The sequence below is a fragment of the Molothrus aeneus genome, chromosome 18 (assembly GCF_037042795.1).
Source record: "Molothrus aeneus isolate 106 chromosome 18, BPBGC_Maene_1.0, whole genome shotgun sequence".
Classification (NCBI taxonomy): domain Eukaryota; kingdom Metazoa; phylum Chordata; class Aves; order Passeriformes; family Icteridae; genus Molothrus; species Molothrus aeneus.
The window spans coordinates 12,285,269-12,306,272 of NC_089663.1; the positions used below are offsets into that span (position 1 = coordinate 12,285,269).

General features: G+C 50.9%; 1 protein-coding gene across 1 annotated transcript in view; it reads right to left on the reverse strand.

Annotated features, from left to right (window-relative positions):
* Nucleotides 1-21,004, reverse strand: part of NCOR2 (nuclear receptor corepressor 2) — a 226,323-nt gene that overhangs the window by 119,139 nt on the left and 86,180 nt on the right. Inside the window, exon 4 of the mRNA XM_066561983.1 lies at nucleotides 14,484-14,661. Within this exon, the coding sequence (XP_066418080.1) occupies nucleotides 14,484-14,661 (178 nt within the window). The remainder of the gene's footprint in view (nucleotides 1-14,483; nucleotides 14,662-21,004) is intronic.

A 21,004-nucleotide genomic window follows, 5' to 3' on the forward strand; every position in this document is an offset into this window, starting at 1 on the left:
ACTGTCTGGACTGAAATTTTCCATGCTGAATATCGGCTTCAGGCACTTCTACTCTTCTTTCTTTTTTCTTTTTTTTTTTTTTCCTAAACAGGGAATCTCAGCCAAAACAACTCTGTCACTTCCAAGAACAAGTTTACAAGAAAATATGTCTTTCTGCAACATTCAGAAAAGATTCTGGGAACTTTTTCTTTGAGCATCTTCAGTACAGTTGATACATCTGGTAAGACTCTCTGCCAGCGATTTGCCTTTTGTTAGCACTGAATAAGTGTCCAAGTCAAAGGAAAAAAAATTAATAAAAATCTCATCTTGGTGCTTGCCTTAGGGGAATGACTTGGAACTGAGCAGGCAAGCAGAGTGAGGTCCTGGTTCTGGGAAGCTGCAGGAAAGGTATTGCACTTTTACAAAGGGAAGGAAAAGGCTGAGATGGAAGAGATGCTGGCACGTGTGGAGCATTCCAGGCCAACAGCAAGTGCCCCAGAAGAGCTGTGAATAAATGCATGGTTTGGGCAGGTACAGAGAGCCTGAGCCACCCAGCAGATGAGAGGATGGAGCAGTGCAGCCAGTGACCCCCTCAGCTCAAGGCAGAGCCTGTCCCAGGCTCCATCAGAGAGAGGGGCAGCTACAGCAAACACAGGGTCCTGCTGCTCCCAGCAGACAAGGGGAGGACAAGTTAAACCCAGACCCTTCCACTCCTCCATCTGCAGCTTTAATGCTCTTTCTGTAATTTGTTCAGCCAGCAGCCACCCGTGCTGACACTGCACACATGAGCTCACGTTTAAAAGCTCCTAAAAAGGACCAAACTGTGATTGCATGACTTGCCAAGGCAGGGGAGGAAATTTTTAATTGCCCAATTTGGCACTCAGCCAGGCAGTGGGGTCACCCCCGGCTGCAGAACAGCATTTTAAAGGTAATGGGGGGCTCATGGCTCCTTCTTGCTGGGGCTCAAACCTCCCCTGCACCCCCTGGGGTCAGCTCATTTTGGGCAGCTTTCACAGGAATCTCTGAATCACCACCAGAGCCTCTTTCTGCATTTCTATTTGCGCCTGCTGCTCAGGGAGTTTCTTTAGGGAGGCAGGCACAATCCCCAAACCTCCTCAGGCAGCCCAGGAAGCACCTTGTCACCCACCCCAACAAACCTCAGGGGAATGAACACTCACTCCATGCCTTTAAAAGCTTTAGTCTCCCCCTTTTTTTTTTTTTTTTGTTTTTCAATACCACTCATCCTCTTTCAATTACCACATGCAGTAAAGCAAGTTCTGAGTCTTCCCAGTACATGAACCAGGCAGAGATGAAGCATCAAGGTCCATGTTAATCCCAGCAAGCAAGTTCCCTCTGAGAGAAGGTGCTGGAATAGTCCCTGCCAAATCCCAGCTGATCCCCAAGCAGGTAGAAAGTCCTCCAGGCCTAGGTGCCATGTGAAAAGCAAGCTCAAGTGTTGTAAAAAAGGCTTCTGCAGAATAAAATTCCCTTTTTATACCCATGCAATACTCCAGTGAACAGCACAAATGCCACTGCACTGCTGGGACAGTGACATCCACACCCCTCAGTCCTGCACAAGTGGGAGCTGGGCACTACATCCCATCAAAAAATACAATTTCACACCAGCTGGAAAAGCTACATCAGCCAAAAAAGCAGGCAGGCAACCAGTGAGCAGGACTGCAGCCACAGCAAACCTCCTCCTGTGCTCCCAGGAGCTCCAGAGCATGGACAGGACAGCAAACCTCCTCCTGCCCTGCTCCCAGGAGCTCCTCAGCACAGACAGGGCAGCAAACCTCATCCTGCCCTGCTCCCAGGAGCTCCACAGTATGGACAGGACAGCAATCCTCATCCTGCCCTGCTCCCAGGAGCTCCAGAGCACAGACAGGACAGCAATCCTCCTCCTGCCCTGCTCCCAGGAGCTCCAGAACACAGACAGGACAGCAAACCTCCTCCTGCCCTGCTCCCAGGAGCTCCAGAACACAGACAGGACAGCAAACCTCCTCCTGTGCTCCCAGGAGCTCCAGAGCATAGACAGGACAGCAAACCTCCTCCTGCCCTGCTCCCAGGAGCTCCACAGTATGGACAGGGCAGCAAACCTCCTCCTGCTGTGCTCCCAGGAGCTCCAGAACACAGACAGGACAGCAAACCTCCTCCTGTGCTCCCAGGAGCTCCAGAGCATAGACAGGACAGCAAACCTCCTCCTGCCCTGCTCCCAGGAGCTCCACAGTATGGACAGGGCAGCAAACCTCCTCCTGCTGTGCTCCCAGGAGCTCCAGAACACAGACAGGACAGCAAACCTCCTCCTGCTGTGCTCCCAGGAGCTCCTCAGCACAGACAGGGCAGCAAACCTCCCCCTGCCCTGCTCCCAGGAGCTCCAGAACACAGACAGGACAGCAATCCTCCTCCTGCCCTGCTCCCAGGAGCTCCAGAGCACAGACAGGACAGCAAACCTCCTCCTGCCCTGCTCCCAGAAGGACTGACAGGGTGGGCTGTGCCCCAGGAAGCTCCAGCTCCTTCCTTCACTGGGTGATGCCAGGTGCATCCTCCAGCACATGGGCAAAGATGGGGGGAGGAGGAGGGAAAATCCACCACGGCAGCTTCTCCAAACCTCACTGATTTAAAAATAAAAAATTGAGGGGAAATGAAAAGACAAAAGCCCTTCTCAGCCTGGTGTTATCAAGCAGAGGAAATGAGACTTCTAAAGCTCCCATTCAGAGAGGAGTGGGGGAGAGAAATCCCACTCCAGACGCACTTGAACGAACAGCTTTTGAAATGGAAATGTTGCTCTTCAGAAACATTTAAATTTCCTCCTATTGCCAGGGAGGAGGCAGGAGGCCGAGCAGGAGCAGGGACTCCTCAGGCACACACATCCCAGCGGGATCCACACAGGGCAACCCTGGGAAGCAGGGTTTGCCTGGGAGTTAATCAGGATGGCACACAACATCAATATTGGGAAGTTGGCTTGAAGGGGAATCAAATTTAGAGGGTTTGATTGAAGACAGCTCTGTTTAACCACTACTGCTGCAAGTGAGATACACTTAAAGGCAGCTCACACTCCCTCTCTCACAACCATCACCCAAAATTATTTTCCCCAAATCCCAGAGACTGAGCTGCCTACCAAGGAGGAGACTGACTGATGTGAAAAGGAAATGCAAACAAGATCTAAAATGGTTTGAGCAGCAGCTGAGCTGTGTTGAGGGACAACCCAGACCTCCTCTTGCATGCAAGAGCCATTGCACCAAGCCAGGCTTCCCCAAGTCTCCCAAGACTCACGGCACAGGATGGTGAGTCCCAGGATGATGTCCTGGATGATGTCCAGCCCCAGCAACTCCCACTCCAACTGTGTCACCTCCCCAAACTGAAGTAACTGCTCCAACGGAACCCAGAGAGCTGTGCCTGCCAGCTGCATGTCAGCGCCTCACTCCAGTGTCCTCAGGGCCACCAACGCTGGCTGTGCTCTCAGGTGTTTGCAGCAGGACATCAAATCCCTCTCAGCTGTAAAAACCACGAGGGACACAGTGGGGACAACAGCTCTGCTGCCTCTCCACTGCCTGAGGACTCCCCCAAGGCTGCAGAGAGCACATCCAAACATCCCAAACACCCCACAAGCAGCTCTGGGAGACACACAGGCAGGGATGTGGGACACAGCCCCAGCACCCCGGCAGGCTGGGTGCTGACAGGAGCACGGGTGGTGCACACACTGTCAGCTGCACCATCCATCAGAGCTCAATGCTTCATTGTTCTAATAATTGTGCAGACACGTGGAAGGGGCTGCCTCGACACTGGCCACTTGTCTGAGGAGCGTTTTGCTTGTTTGAGGAGGCATTTCCTTTGCTGCTCTGCCTGGTTTTCCATCAGGAGGTGGCATCCTGCAGTGCCAGCCATCCCCAGCCCATGGGGCAGGACGGTGGGAGGAAACACAAACAGCATCCCCTGGATGGGGCAGGACGGTGGGAGGAAACACAGCAGGATCTGCTGCTCCAGATCTCAGCTGGCAGCCAAGCCCTGCACCTCAACAGGCCCAGGAAAACACGCAATATAAACCTTAACATGAGAGTTTTGGGTTTATGTGGAGATTTTTATGCCATAATAACCCAGCCCCCATTCAGCAGCAGAGATGGGCTCAGGGTGTTGGGAGCATCAGGGTGTCTCAAATGTGCCACACCTTCAGCATCACTCAGCTCTGCCATCAGAGCAAGACTGACCACGGAAAAACCAAAAACCACAAGAGCACAGGACAGAGCAGTTCCCAAAGGCTCAGAGCAGAAACACCACTTCTACCTGTGAATGGCTGTGGGAGCTGCTCCAACCACAAACCTCTCCCAGCCTGTTCCTGCAGCAAACCCTGAAGCACCTCTGCTTCCCCAGACCAGGGAATTACACAGAAACCTGAACATCTCAGCTCCCATAGCAAGAATAAGCCCACAGTGAATTTGTTATTATCTGTTAGCAAAGCAGCAGCTTCCCACCAAGGCTGGAATTTCCATCTTGGTTTGGCAGGCACAGGGCTGTGAAATGATTACTGTGTTTACTTTTCCTTTGCTAACTATAAAATCCCATTCCACTGCCCTGCCAAGAATGACTGAAGCTAATAAAATTCAGGCATTTGGAAGAAAGCAATAATAAACCTCCCTTTTGGGGCCTTTATGATGAAATTTCCCCACTCCAATCAGCGATTATGCTGCATTCATGAACACTAGTGATGTCGCCAAGTGCACCCAGATTGACTCAAATCAATATTTAGCTTTGCTCGAGACTGGGAGTCTTTCTCCTTGTGGCAGCTGAAGGCAGAATCACTGAACAAGGCTAGAAGAAGCCTTTGAAAAAACAGCTTACAAGAATAGGAGGCAGCATACATAAATATATAGATATATAAAAAAGTAGGCTTTTCATTTACCTAAAAACCTACAGAAAATATACACATGTGATTTCACAAATTTACAAATCTCTCTCCAAATATATTGAAAGCCTTTCATAGAATGCATTGTATATATTTATATACACATACCTGCCTATTCTTTGGGAGTTTTTAGTGTTTGAAAGCCTGCAATGTTCCTGTGTTTACATCTGCCACTCTGTCTGCTGCCGAGGCAGAAACACATTAGCTGCTGGGGGCAATCTGTTCTACATCATACCTGAGATGGCTGGCATGAAATAAAATAACACAGACCTGAAAACCAGCTTGAAATAAAAGCCTGTGCTTGGTTTGGTCACGTAACCACGTGGGACAGCTTGATCTGCAAGAGGCAATGGCTCTTTTTTAAGCAGTCATGGGAACAGCAGCATCCAAAGTGGAGATCAGAAGGCAGAAAGGATCACTGCTGCTCCTCAGGGAACAGCACAGCAGGAGAGAAATCAGCCCCTGTTGGGGCAGTGACCAGAGTCAAGCCTAGGAAGCATTACTGTGCAGGCAGAGGAGGGGATGCAGTGCTGTGGCAGCAGAGAAACCCACTGTGGGCATGTGCTGGAGCAGGATGGCTCTGCAGCCCTGGGAGAATCCCTCAGCATGCAGCAGAGGACTGGGAAACACCACAAGCACTGCCCATCTCCTGCTCTCCTGCTTGGCACTGCCAGAGGACAGTGCTTCCTCCTCCCAGGCGCAGGACTAAGGCCAGATGAAGGCAAGCAGAACCTGGGCACAACACTGGCACCTGCAGAAAATGCTCTGTCAGAGCACTGAGATGACCAAAGAGCAACCAGACAGAGGTCAGGACTGCAAGGAGGTGGCTCAGGTCATTTCATCCCACATTCAGGTCATTTCATCCCACACTGCTTCTCCCCCACTAATTCCTACTTTTGCTCCACCAAACCTGGGGTAGGACAGAGCACACGAGCCAGCTCTGCTGCTGGGTAAAAGCCCATTTCCAAGGACAGAGGAACAGGCTCCACTGTGCTCTCGCTCCTTATCCTCCTGGAAAAAGGTGCCAAGAATTACAATTACATTTTTCGAGAGCAGCAGAACAAGCCAAGGGCCTGTCAGCTTGTCCTAAAACAACCCCTCTCTGCTCCCTGAGCACGCAGCCAGCATTCCTGACACACAGCAGCGTCCAGCGCCCCCCAGCCCCCCCATGCAGCACGGGGGAGCCAAAAAACCCTCAATGTGCTCTGCCTAAAACACGGCCAAGGAGCTTTTCTGCTTAAAAAGCAAGTTTAGGTCCAAAAAGAAAGGAGGTTTTCAGCGAGTGATTTTAACTAGGCCCTTTGGCACTCGGCAGTTCCTCTCTTGTTATGGATGCTGAGGGTGTTGTTAGGAGATGAAGCTCCACGAAGCACGAACGTGAAGTCACAGAGCTTTAGCAAGGGCTGTTGCCATGTTCAATATGTTATTACAGCTCCATCACCACAGGCACAAAGAGCAGCACCTCATCTCTGCCAAATCCATCTCTGAAATCACTCCCCCAGTCCATCCCCTCCAGCGGCGGCAGGCAAACACCATTGATTGCTGTTGCATCTCCTCCTCAGCTTCCACCTCATGCTGGGAAGGAAGGTATGAGCATGAAATACCCTCCCCTCCTCAAAACACAGCACCCAGAATCAGTCTGAGGGGTGTCACAACTCACTGGCTTTCATTGTGTGAGTCAGGACTGCTGATGGGCTGCACTGCCCAGCCAGGGAGGAGTACAGTGCCAAAAATGTGCTCGGTGCTGTACGTCCATGGAAAAATCACCCAAGTTGCTCCCAGGAAGACCCTTGGGCAGGAAGGGTATGCAGGATGCTGAACAAGGAGGGAGGAGCAGTTCATCTGTAAGATGTATGTGCTTGCAAATTGGTAACAACCTCCTGCTGCTTGGGCACCTGCACTAACTGGACAGATCCCACACAATCCATCCCAGAGTGTGCCTGGATCTGGTGGGAGCTGGAGCAATGCTCCCTGCCTAGCAGCTCCCACATCCCCACCCAGAAAATGAGGGAAAAGAAGAAAACAGATCAGGAAGAGACTGCAAGGGGGAAAAAAACCAGCTGGGATGTCCTTCTTGCTACCAGGACCAAACTCTTCCCTTGACTTTCATTCCAGGAGAGGGGTTCTTTTTAACACACATGAACACAATCAGTTGAGCACAGGCAAAAATGGTGGCTGGCACACCCATCCTCATGCTCTGGAGACCAGCACCAGTTCCTGCCATACCAACACCATTTCCCAAGTCCCACCTGAGGACTGGCAAAATAGCGAGCTAGCTCTCCTCTCTCCTGCATCTCCAGGACAAACCAGGGCACATTAGAATTCTTGCTATCAGATAAAATAGATGCAAACAGCATGTACAAACACTTCCTAGATGGAGAAGAAAAGTCCTCATGAATGCACACAGCACACCCAGCTCAGCACACTGCCTACTGCAAGCACAGAGCCAGAAATATTTCTTCCAATTACAGGGGTGAGGCACACAAAGTCAGGGGACTTTCTTTCCCTCCAGCAGATCAGGTGAGATGTGGCACCGCACGAGCCTTGTAATATTGACTGAGTGGAACAGAAAAGTCCAATTATGCAAATGATGAAGCAGGTTCCTGAGAAGCAGCCAGCCTTATCACACCGTCCTTTGCCACCGCTGTGGCTTGAAAGGCAATTTAAAAGGTTGTTTGGGATGTCAATCACCACAAACGAGCTGAAGAAGTGTGAAACAACCTCTGCTTGAGGCACCATCAGTTCTCCTGTTGGTTTTCCAGCTGCACTGAGCCTTGGCCCTTCTGCCTGTGGCCACTGCAGGCTGCAGCAGTCAGGGCAGGGGAGAGCCAGGCAGCTCAGGGAAGGGTCAGAGGTTTTTACATCCTGCCTCTGGAATGTCTCTGCAGCCACTGAGGGCTTTTCCTGCCATACCCGAGTCTCTCAGACCACAGTCCAGTTATTTGGCCACAGGAGCTTCAGCTGAGAAATGGAATAAAACCAGTGGTCTGGCAATCATGGTGCTCCTTTCCTTTGCCCCTCAGCCCAGGTCCAGATGGAGGAGCCAAACATCTCACAAGGACTATGCAACGCCCAAAAGCATCTGTTTCTCAAATGAAACCAGCACAAATCCATGCAGAGGACAGAGATTCCAGATACAACACTCCTCAGGCTGTTCCCTTGGCTTCCACACCGGTGCATGGCACGGGCTGCTGACCACCCCCTGCAGCCATCCTGGCACAGTGGGCAATGGAATGGACTGCCAGGCCTGCCAGGAGAGCCACTCTGCTTGCACACCACAGGCACACACTCCCAAAAATGTGTGTTCACATGCAGCTGAGCAGGGCTTGACACACTGACACTCATCCCATCCTCCCATAATTTGGAAATTATCTTCAGAGCAGGGAGGAAAGCAGGGGGGGAAATCCAGCCAGAAGTGTTTGGGCTGTGGCAACGTGAACAACGCAAATATTTCAGCTTTTAAATATGTTTGGAATGACAGAGAATGCCAACACGTCCCTCATCTTCCCAGAAATAGCTTTGAATCATTGCTCCCCTAACGTAAATTCCCCACCCCACCAAATAGGTTTTTTTTTTTTGCAACCAGATTTTTATCAGGCACAAGTTGACAGTGTGAGCAAGCACATGGCAGATGGGTGGGTGTCAAACACGTCACTGGAGGATCCTCCTGACTCCACAAGCCCAGCTCCACTCGAGCTGCTGGACTCCACAACCCCACGCCACTCGCTCCTGTTGGACACCCAGTCCCCCTGGCTCAGCTTCAGAGGGAGAGCCCAGCTGCAAGGAGAGTTAACAAGAACTGCTGTGCTCTGCAGGGGAAGGAGGACAAAAGCAGGAAAGACGTAGGTGTGTTTGTACCCACTAGAATTGTTTCATTTCACTGCTCAGATCTGAGGTTAGAGCTACTTCTGCAGAAGTCCACTCCTCCAAGAAGCGGTGGGGAGGCCACACAGCCTGTGGAGAACCCCACAGCCCCCAGGACAAGAAATTCTTTTCATGGCAGAGTGTTTGAGGAATTTTATTTCCCACAGGGCTGGTCAAGCCAGGCACCGGTACAGGTCTCTGCATCCCACTTGGGTTCTGGATAACTGGGATGGAGCTGGATGGAGCTGGGATGGATAACAGGGTGCTGGCAGCATTAGTGTGTCCCCTGTGCATTGGTGCTACCACATCTCCACAGGATCCCTCTGCCTGAGCATCCTGCAGGGCAGCCAGCCCCTCCCCACCAGATGTGGGCACAGCTGGCCAAGGCAGCATCTCCCCCTCTCCCAGCAGAGATGCAGGGCTGGGGAAGCCAGAGCCGCGCTGTCTCCTGATCCCTGCCCTCAGACATTCCGCAAAAGCCCAAGAAACAAACCCAGAGCACCACCTTTTGCTCCAGTGAGAAACAACCTCCCGTGGGGAAGGGAGAGCCCAGAGTGATCCCTGCTGCAATCTCAGAGGCTATGGCAGGACACACACCCAGGGACGGCTGACGCTTGCAGCTTGTTCCATTCTCCAGCCCCTGTGCGCTATTGTTCCACAGCAATAAATCACGCGGGGAGGCGCTGGAATTCCGGGCTGTTTCCTCCAGCAGGGAGCCTGGGGTGCCGGAACCGAGCTGTGCCTGCCGATTCCCCCGGCGAGCGAGCGCCGCGCTGAGCCCTGCGCTCACTCCCACGCATCCCGTCGGAGCAGCAGCGGCTCCCCCGGTTCAAAGCAGGGCTGTGTCCGCCCCCTCCGCTCCCTTCCCCCAGCCCGGCATTACTCAATCAGAGATTATGCTTTTGCCAGTTACCTCCAAGCCAACTGGGGCCTCTGCCAAGGTCAACACAAGTTCCAGCCAGTTTCATTAATAACTGCGAGACCAACCCACCACTGGAAACTCTGAGAGGTTAATCCCAGCAACAGATCGATGTTCCCATAACAAAGGCACGGAGCAGAAACGCAACTGGTGATTTACCAGCCAGCCCAGCTATCTGTGCTGGCAGCTGCGGCACTGCTCCTCCAAACCCTGCTGCCAGAGACCTGAGCCTGCTGCTGCTCCTCTGCCCTGGTGCATTTGCAAGGGACGGAGCAGCTTCCAGGGACCAGCGGTGCCGAGGCTCCGGGCAGGGAAGGAGGAGGAAGCCGAGCTCCAGAAAGGCTTTTCTGCTGTCCTTGGTGCCCTGCCAGCCTGTGGCCAGGGCAGGAGTTAGCAGGCTGGCCAAGAGCCTTTTCCATCCCACAGCCTGTCTTCCAGGAGTTCATTGTAAATTGGGCTCTGGAATGGGCAGCCAGTGTGAAATTTGGCATGTACGCTACTGGCTTCAATGCATCATTAAAAAGGTATTTCAAATGTGTTAATTCCTCCTTTTTCAATTAATTGCTTTTAAAGCTGCATTGATATGCATGAAAGCAAAATACCCTCTGCCCTAATTTCTCTTTTGCCATACCTATTTCCTGACCTTAGCTCTGTCTTTTCCAAGACTACCCCCCCCCACACATACTTTTCTTATTCCATTTTTCAGTCCGTAACAAAACAAAAATGCTCATGCAGAAAGGGAAGAAATTAAAACCTCTGCACAATGTAGAGTCCGACTCTTAACAACACATGGCTTCTTAATTGCCTTTTTCCATCCACAGTTGTTAATTATTTTACAAAAGAGGGAAGTGGCATTGTCCCTGTACAGATGAGGAAATCTGAGACAGAGAAAGGGGAAGAGACTTACCCAGTGACCAGCAGGCTGCCAGGGCAGATGGCAGCAAGGTTCAGGTTTCCTAAGCCTCCACCCAGCCCCATTCCCGTGGGATTACATGGCTCCCTGTCAGTGAATTCCTGCTGGAGCAATAGGCCACTCATAAGTGCAGCCAGCCAGCCCTTGCAAGGGGAATAAATGCAGATCACCACTGACTCACATCCTATAGGAAGGAGCAGCAAACCATGTACGTGGTGGGAGAGCAGCCTTAAAAATGGGAAGAAGAACAGTGAAAGCACAACAGGAATAAGAAGAGATGGCAGGGGAGAGGCAGGATGAAGCTCCAGCTCTGGAGAGGGGAGAGCAGGCACCGATTGACCAGATGTGCCATGCTCACCATCCCTGTGAGGCAGGATCACAGGCAGCACGTGTGGGCAGGGACAGGGATTGTGCTCATCACCACTGGCCTGCTCTGGGGCTGTCTGCTGTCACCTCAGGGAGGTCCATGACTTTACTGGAAAGAAAGCAGAAGCCACCAAGGGTCCTGGGAACCAGCTCCTGCTTCTCTGCCAAGAAAACACCTGGCAAGACCACATCATAGCAGCTTTCCCAGTGAATCCCACATCCAGGCTTGCAGTGACTGAAAAAACAGCCCTGCTTTAGCTGTTCTGGTTACTGTCAGCCAGATAAAGGGAGCACCTTCCTGGGGAAAAGCATCAGCCCCAGCTGGCACAGAGGGCACAGGGAGGTTTCATTTCTCCCCAGAGCCCTCCAGGCTATCCAGCAGCAGGAGCCCAGGACCACAGCATAACACACAACATAACGCACAACAGCAGGGAAAAAGATGTTGAAGTGGGGTAAAGCAGGCAAGAAAACAACTTTCTGCCTCCAGCTTGAAAAGAAACACCAGTGTTTGAGGATATGAGCAGTGTGAGGTTCATAAGGAAAGGTAATATCTTTTACTTGTCCAAGTGAGATTTAGCTGAAAGCTGCTGCTTTTGAAAGGCACGCTGCCCAAAAGTGTGTCTGTTTTCTGCAGGGAAAATGCACTGATCCAAGAGCTTCTCCTTACAGCCTTGCCTGGAGTGAGGCTGCAGTGATACTGAATGGGGCTTAAGGGGCCCAGCTCTCCTCCTGTTTGGGTGAGGTAGATGAGGAACAAAGGACATGAGAAATCCATTTCTCTTCAGGGGAGGAAAAACTCTGAAGCCTGTTACCAGCAGTTGCCCCACCAATTGTTCTGTCTGTGTTCAGAGCATGGATTATGGCTCTAAAGAAAGGCCCTGGGAATGTGCAGGAACAGTACTGACTTCTCTCCCCTGGGCTGAAGGTTGGTAAATCCAGTTATCAGTGGTTATCAGGGATGTGCTAAAATTATATCCCATCACAGACCAGATTCTGCATCTCAGTTCAAGGGCTGCTCTGAAACCAGGAGAGACCAAGAGGTATCCACTGCCTGAGAGCAACTTCCATTACATCCACATCCCCTGGGACAGCCAGGCTGGCGCCCAGAGCGTGTAACCAAACCCCTGCCCTTTTTATTGAGGGCTTTGTGGAGCTCTTACTGTGCAGAAACGAGCTCAATCTGCAAAATCACCATGAAGACCAGTCCTAGCACTATTATCCCAGTGAGTAAATGGAGCTCCTCCCCAGGCAGTGACTGCAACAATGAGGAATGGGGTAACGGGTAAGGGAACAACTCCTGGGATCCTCTGCCTAAACAAGCAGCAGTGTTTAGCAATAGTGGCCTCACGTGGTGCATCTCACCCAAAGAGCTCACCCAGCTGCCAGAGCTGCCCTAGATAAAGTATTGAGTGACTTCATCAGACACTGAGTCAGCAGCACAGACAGAACAGCAAATATCTCTCTCCAGCTCTGGTCACTGGGACACCCGTCCTGCCACCATGTGTGTGCCACTGCTCCCTCAGCACAGAGGCTCTCAGCAAGGTCCTTATCATCTGTCCTAGGTGCTGAGCTCAGCTGTGGCTGGCCTGGTGTGGGTGTAGGAAGGGTTCTCCCTGTGTCCACAGCCCAGAGCTGTGCCAAAAGGGCAGCCTCAGCTCTCTGCATTGCCCCTGGACCCACAGCCAGAGCAGCTCCTCCAGCATGCTGAGGCTCAGAGCAATGCACACACTGGCTTCAGGAGCTTTTCCACCACCTTAATGTCCACCAGCAGTTTATAGACCAGTCTGAGGACAACTGCTCAGGACTAACACCAAAGAACTGCTATTAACCCAATTTCCCAGCTGCAAAGGCTGATACATCCTGTGTCCCAGACCTGCCTTCTGCTCCCAGCCACTTGAACAGCACTGAGATCACCCAGTCTTGCAGTGAGCTCCATCAAATCCACTCTGGAAGCAGCTCCTGCTAGTTTAGAGTACCTAATCCCAGCTCCACTCAGGCTCTCACCAGTCAAGGACACCACATTTTCTTCTTCCTTCCAGACTCTATAAGTACAAATGGCTCCACTAAAAGCATAATCTTGTCTTGCTGAATTGCATCTCAGCTCTCTTTCTCTTTCACCAACCAATGTTTTAAGTCCCATAAAATGCATGTACTTCTTGGAAACATATCACAGACTGAGAAGCAAATGCAGCCCCTGAACTGATGAACTAATTCCTCAAGAGCAGCTCTGCCTATTAGAAACAAATAGCTGAGACAAACGATGGTTTTCTGGTGAGAGGCAGAACAAAACTGCTGGTGGGAATAATGTGAAGACAGAAAAGTCAACCTGGTTTCCTCATGTCTTTGGAGAGGGCTATTTTTTGTTTTGGGGACAACAGTGGCATCAGCCACCCAAACAACATCCCCTGAGGATGCTCCAGAGCCTTCAGGCCCCCCTTGGCATCTGAACTACTCCAAAGTTAAACATCTTCTCATTAAAGAGAGGTCAGAGGGATCTCAAGTAAAGTCCACCAGTATTGCATGGATAAAAAAATATCTGGATATCCCAGCATTCCCAAGGAAGAGCTTTCTTGTCTGTGTGTTATTTCAATCAGCTCCCACAGGGATACAGCAAACCATCCCCATCTTCCTGGCTAGGAATGTGACTTCCCTTCCCTTCCCTTCACTGAGGGCTTGGGCAGCCCCCAAGCCCAGCCTGCAGAGCTGCACCAAGCATCAGAGCCCCCAACACACTGATCCAGCAAGACTTTCCTGCCAACCAGGAGCACGTCCAAACTGGAGGTAAAATCAAATACAATTTACCCCAAGAGAAGATGAAAGTAAATCCAAACAGGCACACAAGCAAGGGATTTCTCCTTGCAACATTTATTCCATGCACAGAGGGGACAATTGTAAATAAACGATTTGCTTTGTTAAATGAGACTGGGACAAGAGAGGCTTTCCTGGGGAAGATTATATTAAAGAACCACCAGAAACCGATTCCAGCCCTTCAAACACTAATATTAAATAAAGAGATGTGATAAATGAGAAGCATCAAGTAAAAATCAAATCAAGGCAGCATATCCAGAAAAGCCAGACATGACCATCCTTAATTCAGCCTACAGGAACTTCCAAATTGTTCTGGTGTATCTAATAGCCCAGTGAAAAGAGCCCATCACTGTAACAGTCATGGGGAAAGCTGATATGCTTCCATGCCCCCAAAATGCTCATCCCACCTCGGGAAAACCATCCAGTACCTCCAAGCACTGCTCAATGCATTGGGAACCATGTTCTGCACTGAGCACAGCAGTTCTACTGCCTGCTCCTCCATGGCTAGACAGCAGGGATTTATTTTCCCAGTATGGGGGAGGAAAGGAACCAACCACATGTAGTTGCACGCTCACCCCACCTCAGGGAAAAGCATCCAGTACCTCCAAGCACTGCTGGACAAATTGGGAATCGTGATCTGCACTGAACTCAGCAGCAGCTCAGAGCCTCAAAGGCAGCTCCGCACAAGCCCAAAACGCAGGCCCCACAGCCAGCACAGGTCCCCAGCCCCTTACCTTGGAGAGGTCCTCGGTGCCCTGCTGGCCCTGGCTGAGGAGAGGCGAGTGCCGCAGCAGCGGCTCCTGCAGCAGCTCCAGGCGGGGCCTCTTGCTCTCCATGAACTCCAAGTCCGATGGCTTGGTCAGGTCAGAGAGATAGGAATGGCCCTCGGCTCTCAGGTGCAGCTCCTGAGATCTGGGGACAAAGGGAAAGCAGCCTTTAGACAAGAAACCACCTCTGCTCTCCCCTGCTCCACGACTGCAGACCGTTCGAGGAGGACAGGGCTCAGTTTTCCAGAAGGATCCATGTGGGGAGGCCAGCTGGCCCTGCACTCCAACATGTCAGGTCCCTGCAGACCCACAGGCACAGCCCCAGAGCTGGCTGCTGGGCATGGTGCATGTGCTGGAGCAGGAGCACCAGCCCCTCCAAGGCCAAGGGGCCACCCTGCTATCCCCAGCACCGCTGCTGTGCCACCTGGAAAGCCCCACTGTCACCCTCCTGTGCCACCAGTGCAGTGGGTGGCTGTCCCTACACCGGGAAAAAGCGAGTAAGGCTGCAGGTCTGAGCCCTGACACACAGCTGGGCTGGTCAGAAAAAGGCAAAGCTTGGCAAGTCCTCAAATCTACCCCATAAATCCTCCAAGACCAGGCAGAGCCCCCTTCTGCCACATTTGGCTTATTTAGTCAAAAGTACCTGCCTGAGTGTTTATATTTAGTGTCTTCTATAGGAATACCAAGGATTATATGCTGGGGAAAAAGTGCCTACTCCTCTGTGGCTAGACAGTAGGGATTTATTTTTCCAGGATGGGGGAGGAAAGAAACCAGGCACATGTAGTTGCACGTCTCTGACACAGAGCTGGCAGGCTGTACGGGCACATTATCCAGTGATAGCAGCTGCACCAACAACTCACATCGAGCTCAAACACCTTTTACCTGCTAAATATGATGCACTTGGTGATACCTGGAGAGTGGGCTTGGTTTTGGGTTTTTTTTTTTAAACAAATGTTGAACTTTTTTTGTACTTCTGTGTTCCTCAGCAGGATTCTCTTGTGGGAATTGTAAAGGGATCCTACAAAAATACATTAAACCTTTTACTATGCCCTAGGATTAGCTTTGCTGCAGCAGCTCCAAGGGTGTGTTTTTAACACTTCAGGCAGAAGTGTCCTTTAAAAATAACAAAATGAAGCACAGGAGATTCAAAGCTTCTGAAAAAACATGTGGTTTTTTCTTTTCTTTTCCCCTTAAACGTAATTGTTGCAATTCTCCTGAGCAGGTGGTAAAGTGTCTTCCCCAGTTACCAGATACTAACAAATTTAACAGCCTCTGGAGCTGCTTGAAGGGAGGGAGAAAGAGCAAGCATAGGAGACAGGAGGTCTTATGCCTTGTTTGCCCCCCACCCACAAGCTGCAACTGCTGCCATTAAAAATCTCAGGGAAGATGGCACAAAGGGAAGGATCCAGAGTGCCCTGAAGCCAGCAGCTGTAATGGCTCTGGCTCACATCCAGGGAGAGGATTTTGTAGAAATCCACAGTCTCAGAGCTGCCACCCTGAGCACTGCCCTGTGCCCTCCCCTGGAGCAGCATGGCCACCTTAACCCAGCCCCAGGGAATCAAGATAAAACTGGGGAGGGTTATTTTTTAATTAAACATCAACAGCAGGCACAAAGCACATGCATGCCAAGCTCTGCTGCTGTGGGTTTGGGGTTGGGATCGGCAGCAGCTTTGCTGCTGACACACAAACAGAATCTGCCTCATCCTCTTCCTCCTGCCCAGCAAAAAGGGGACAGGAGGATGGGGAGGCTCCAGCACTGCCTTTGGTGCTCCAACATCCCAGACAGAATGTAGAGCTCACACAGCAAACCCTGCAGAGCTGAACAGCCCTGAAATCTGGCACTGAAGCACGGCTCGCTTCACCTGCAAACACTTCCATGCTGAAGGATCCTCAGCTTCTCTCAGCAAGCCCAGAAATCTCTCCTGGCACCTCTCAGGTTTCCTGGTCCCAGCCCTTCATGCAATCCCTGCCTGCCCACAGCTGCATGCCAGCATTTCAGGCTCTGCTGTAAAACCCACGAACAATAAGCAACTGTTGAGCTGGGCAGGTGCTAAAATATTCCAACACCCAAGGCCCTGCTCTACTGAGGCAATTAAAAATCAGATGTATTTATTTTCCCTTCTTCCCCTTATTAAGGCCATATTTCCAAGAAGCTGCTAATTGACAAAGGAGGGCTCCAAGACCTCTGCAGTTGTCAGGAACTCGACACAACTGCTGCACTCAGAAAAAACCCCAAGGATTCTGAAGATAAGAGCACCACTGAGCTTCACAAAGGCAGTTACTCACAGCAAGGCAGGGGCCACGCCAGGGAAAGCAGCTGCAATGTTATAAGGTGCTATTTTATTTCCATTTCCACATCCACTGGAACAGCTATTAACTTTATCCACTGGAATTTCCAGCCGCTCCCGAGATTACTTTGCCCAACACAACCCGCTCAGCCTGTCCTGGCTGCAAACACAAATGCTTTTGCTTGAAGCCTTCACACCTTTCACTCCTCACATCCACACCTGCAGCAAGCTCTTTACAACAGGCTTTTATACAGCACCGACGCTGCTGTCAGTGCAAAAAACGACTCTGCCTGAAAAACCCTCCTGTTACACCGAGTTTGGGGTTTGCTGCATTTTCCAAATATCTCCCATCCATCTGGTTTATTCCAGGGATTCCTACTTTGCTGAAGGGAAAGAGTGTTTTTAATTGCATGTGAGTTGTGCATAATTAAACGAAGCAAAGCAAATGCCAGCATTAATTATGAAGTGGGACAGGTTAGTCTTCACCTGAGTCCTTCACCACAAACACTGAACACTCAGAGAAGCAGAGCAGCCTGAGATGTGCTGACACACAAGGCTGGGTGCCCAGGGTTTGCCCAATTTCCAACCACCCCCACACATCTCTGCTCAGGGTAGCTGCAGGTCCAGAAGACCAAGATAACCCAAGAGGAGACCTTTGGTTTATTACTAACCCTCCCAGCTGCAGAGCTGCCTTACTCATCCACCGGGGCAGATCCCTCAGCACACTCTCAGAGGGTGGAAGGAAGGCAGGAGCAGATAAAATCCTACAGCAGTGCAGGGTACCTGCAGCTCGCCCCAGCAAGTGTACAACAAGATGGGCTGAAAACACAGGTTTTTGGGTAGATAGGTACCAAGGAATCAAAGAATCCTTAAGGCTGGAAAAGACATCTAAAATCTTTGAGTCCAGTCATTAAGCTGAGAGCTGGGGAGAGAGGATCAGATGAGATATCCTGAGCTGCCTTTGGTTCGGACTTGTAAGAGCAGTCCTGATGAGATCTTACCATGAGGGATCTTACCTGTACTTTCCTGAAGCCAAATCACTGGGAAATGGGCAAGCACAAACTTTTCAGGAGGCCAAAGACCCTCCCTCCCCAATAATCCACTGTCTGGCTCCTCAGAGCAGCACAGCCCTCCCCTGGCTCTTCTGACCTTCCCATTTCTCCCTTACCAAGGGGCCAAACAACAAAACCAGCCTGGCAAAATGATTCTCAGTGTCTCCTGGAACCAGAACCAAGACAAACCATGGCCTTGCTGAGGCTGTTTATTTCCTCCAGCTGAGATGGTTTGGTGGGAAATTGTCTACACAAAAAAAAGTTCTAAAAAAAAGTATCCAACCCCCACAGGTACAGGCAGACAACGAAATGCTTTTGAGAAACAGTAATATAGAAAACCACTGGTGTTGAAGTGAATTATTTATAGTCAATGCTAAGATTTGTCAGAGGTTTCAACAACCCCCTTACAGCTAATGAGAGCCAGAGTGTGAGACTGGGCAAATTGGGACCTGTTAAAGAGAGAAACTGGAGGCTTTGTTGGACCAAACCTGCCACCAGGCACCTACAGAAACATGTCCAGGACCAGCTGATATATTCCCTTTGTCATGTAGGTGGGGAGGCAGATAAACCACGGGAAGAGCTGCATGTCTGGGCGGGAAGATGGAGCTGCTCCCACGCCCTCAGCAAAGTCTGCCAGCAGCAGGACTGAGTCTTCCCAAGGCAAAGGTGTGGGACAGCCTGGAGCAGGATGCTCAGCTCACCATGTGGCCCAGCTGAAGGACTCCCAGGTCCTCAGGAACTCTGACCAAGCACCCACGTGCACCCTCGGGATGCTCGGGCTGTGCATTCCCACACAAGGGCAGGGAGCAGTGGCTCAGCTGCCCTGCACAACCCCTCAGCCATCTTCTTCCAATCCAACTGCAATTTAGATAAGAGCAGATGCTTTATTTAAAACTTGCATATTGAAGATCCCCATACACAGAGCCTGAATTATTCATGGACAGGACCAGCAGAAGCTTTAACACAATAGCACTGCCTCATTCAAGAGGAAGAGAAGGAATATTTGTCTCTCTCCATAAGCTCCCCCACATGCTTTCTCCAGGTATCCAAAACTGCAGCCTGCCAGTAAAGCCCTCTAGGCAGTCCTGGGTGGCTGGAACATCCTGAACCAATGGCTCCAGAGACATCCCATGCCCTTGGCCATCCTCCATGTCCATCCATGGACATGCCAGGCAGCCCACACCAGAGCTTGCAAGGTAAGGCTTGTCCCCAAGTGCCTCCACACCAGCATCTGCCCTCTCCAGATGTTGTTTTCCTGTGTTCAATTATGGGGAAGAAAAAACTGCAGCTCCTGGTACATCATTTCCAGCGTGAGAGACACAGATAAACGGCTGGGGGGATTTCAGCCGCACCGCCGCTCACTCCTGAGAAAAGGATCACCTTTAAAAATGGAAACTTAATTAAAAACCATAAATAAAACCAAATTGGTCGTGCTGTTACCTTGGGAGCAGCTGGTGCCATTTGGCCCAGCACAGATGAGGACTGAGAGCTGTGTGTGATTTCCAGCACCACACACACTGCCCCAGCTTCCCAGCCCTCCCCGGGCTCCTGGGCCAGCAGGATTAATCCCAACAAGAGGCACAGTGATGCAGCCTGCTCTCCATGTGCCACACTGCACATGGCTACCTCAGATGGCTGCAGAAACACAGCAGCTGTTTAATGTATCCTAAATGTCACCCTGCAGATCCACACTGGGCAAGCTCTTCAGACTCCTTGTGCCTGTTAAGCAGAACGGCTCTGAAAGAGGAGCATGGTCTCCTGAACTGGGAAAATAATCTTCTATGAAAATAGTGACTCATTCTGGATAAAGGTGGAATACACTGTGTTAACACACAGACCATTTATTCCATTTATTTACAGCAACATTTTCTGCCAGAGAAGCAGAGAGAAGTATCCACCCTGGCATTCCTGCATTAATATGGAACCTTGCTCTAAAATCCTAACACATATGAAAAGTTAGAAAAATCCAGTTCCTTCATTTTTCAGATCCCTCACCCTCTGGCACCTGCCATTTAACACTCAACCCAGTTTTTCTCACTTCTTCTGAGGACCAAAATATATATAGAAGAAGGAAAAAAAGCCCTAATCCTTGTCACCTTGCCAGGACATTCCACTGCAAGTATTCATGGTACGACTTGTACCAACAGCAGATCCTGAAATACTTCTCTTCACTCCTGCAGACCAGTTGGCACAACTGAACAAGCTAAGGGGAAGTCTGCAGATCCTTCCAAGAAAAAGCCTGCTACCAAAAAAACCATCATGGAAAGCAGCACATCCCTGCAAAGACAGGCACAGCCAATTTTCCCTGCAGCAAGAGATTCAGAGTGGTTCAGGTTTTCCTTCCTTCTTCCAGCCAGAATTGCTGCACAGGGAGTTCAAATCTTTTTGCCCAGCCACCAAGGGGTGATGACAACATGGAGAAGGGCAGTCTGGAACTTCCCAACAAGCTTTTTGCTCAGGAAGCCCCAAAATGCAGGCCCATCTCAGCATTCCATTCCTTCCAGCAAGTTACCACTCCACACCTTTTTGCCAACAACTCTTGATTCATCCTTAACACATTGTGCCCATTGTGCTTCACCTCTTGTTTCCTTTCCACTGAATCACAACTAACCACCATCCCGGTGCCCACAGCAAAACTGCAGCAGGAGAGACTGAAAATGTGCACAGCTCTAGGAAGACCATCCAAGCAAGCCCAGATGATTTCTGTGGGATTTTGAGCATCCCCAGGGTCAAGCCTCCAATACCACGTGTAAAGACAACCTGCAGAGGCTTTAGAGATCTGTCCAAAGGGAAGGTAAAGCCAAAATAGGGGATAACACCCCAAAAGCAGCACATGGAGTAAAGTGAATGCCTGCAGTTTCCAGGACAGGAAGGCAAAGAGCACTCACCAGGCAGGTGGGCTCAGAGGAACTGGGTCCCTGTGGCAGCTGCAGGCAGTGCCCTGGATGAGTGCAAGGCACGGTGGTGATGGCAGGGCAGGGATGTCCACCTGGGGATGCTCCCAGGGCTCAGTGCCCAGCACTGCCAGCCTGCCACATCCCACCTGCAGCAGACTTGCAAGCTGATATCCTTGAGGAGCAGAGCGATCCTGGAACCACAACCAAGAGCAGACAGGCTGCTTCCTCTGAGCAACGGGGGATTGGAAGGG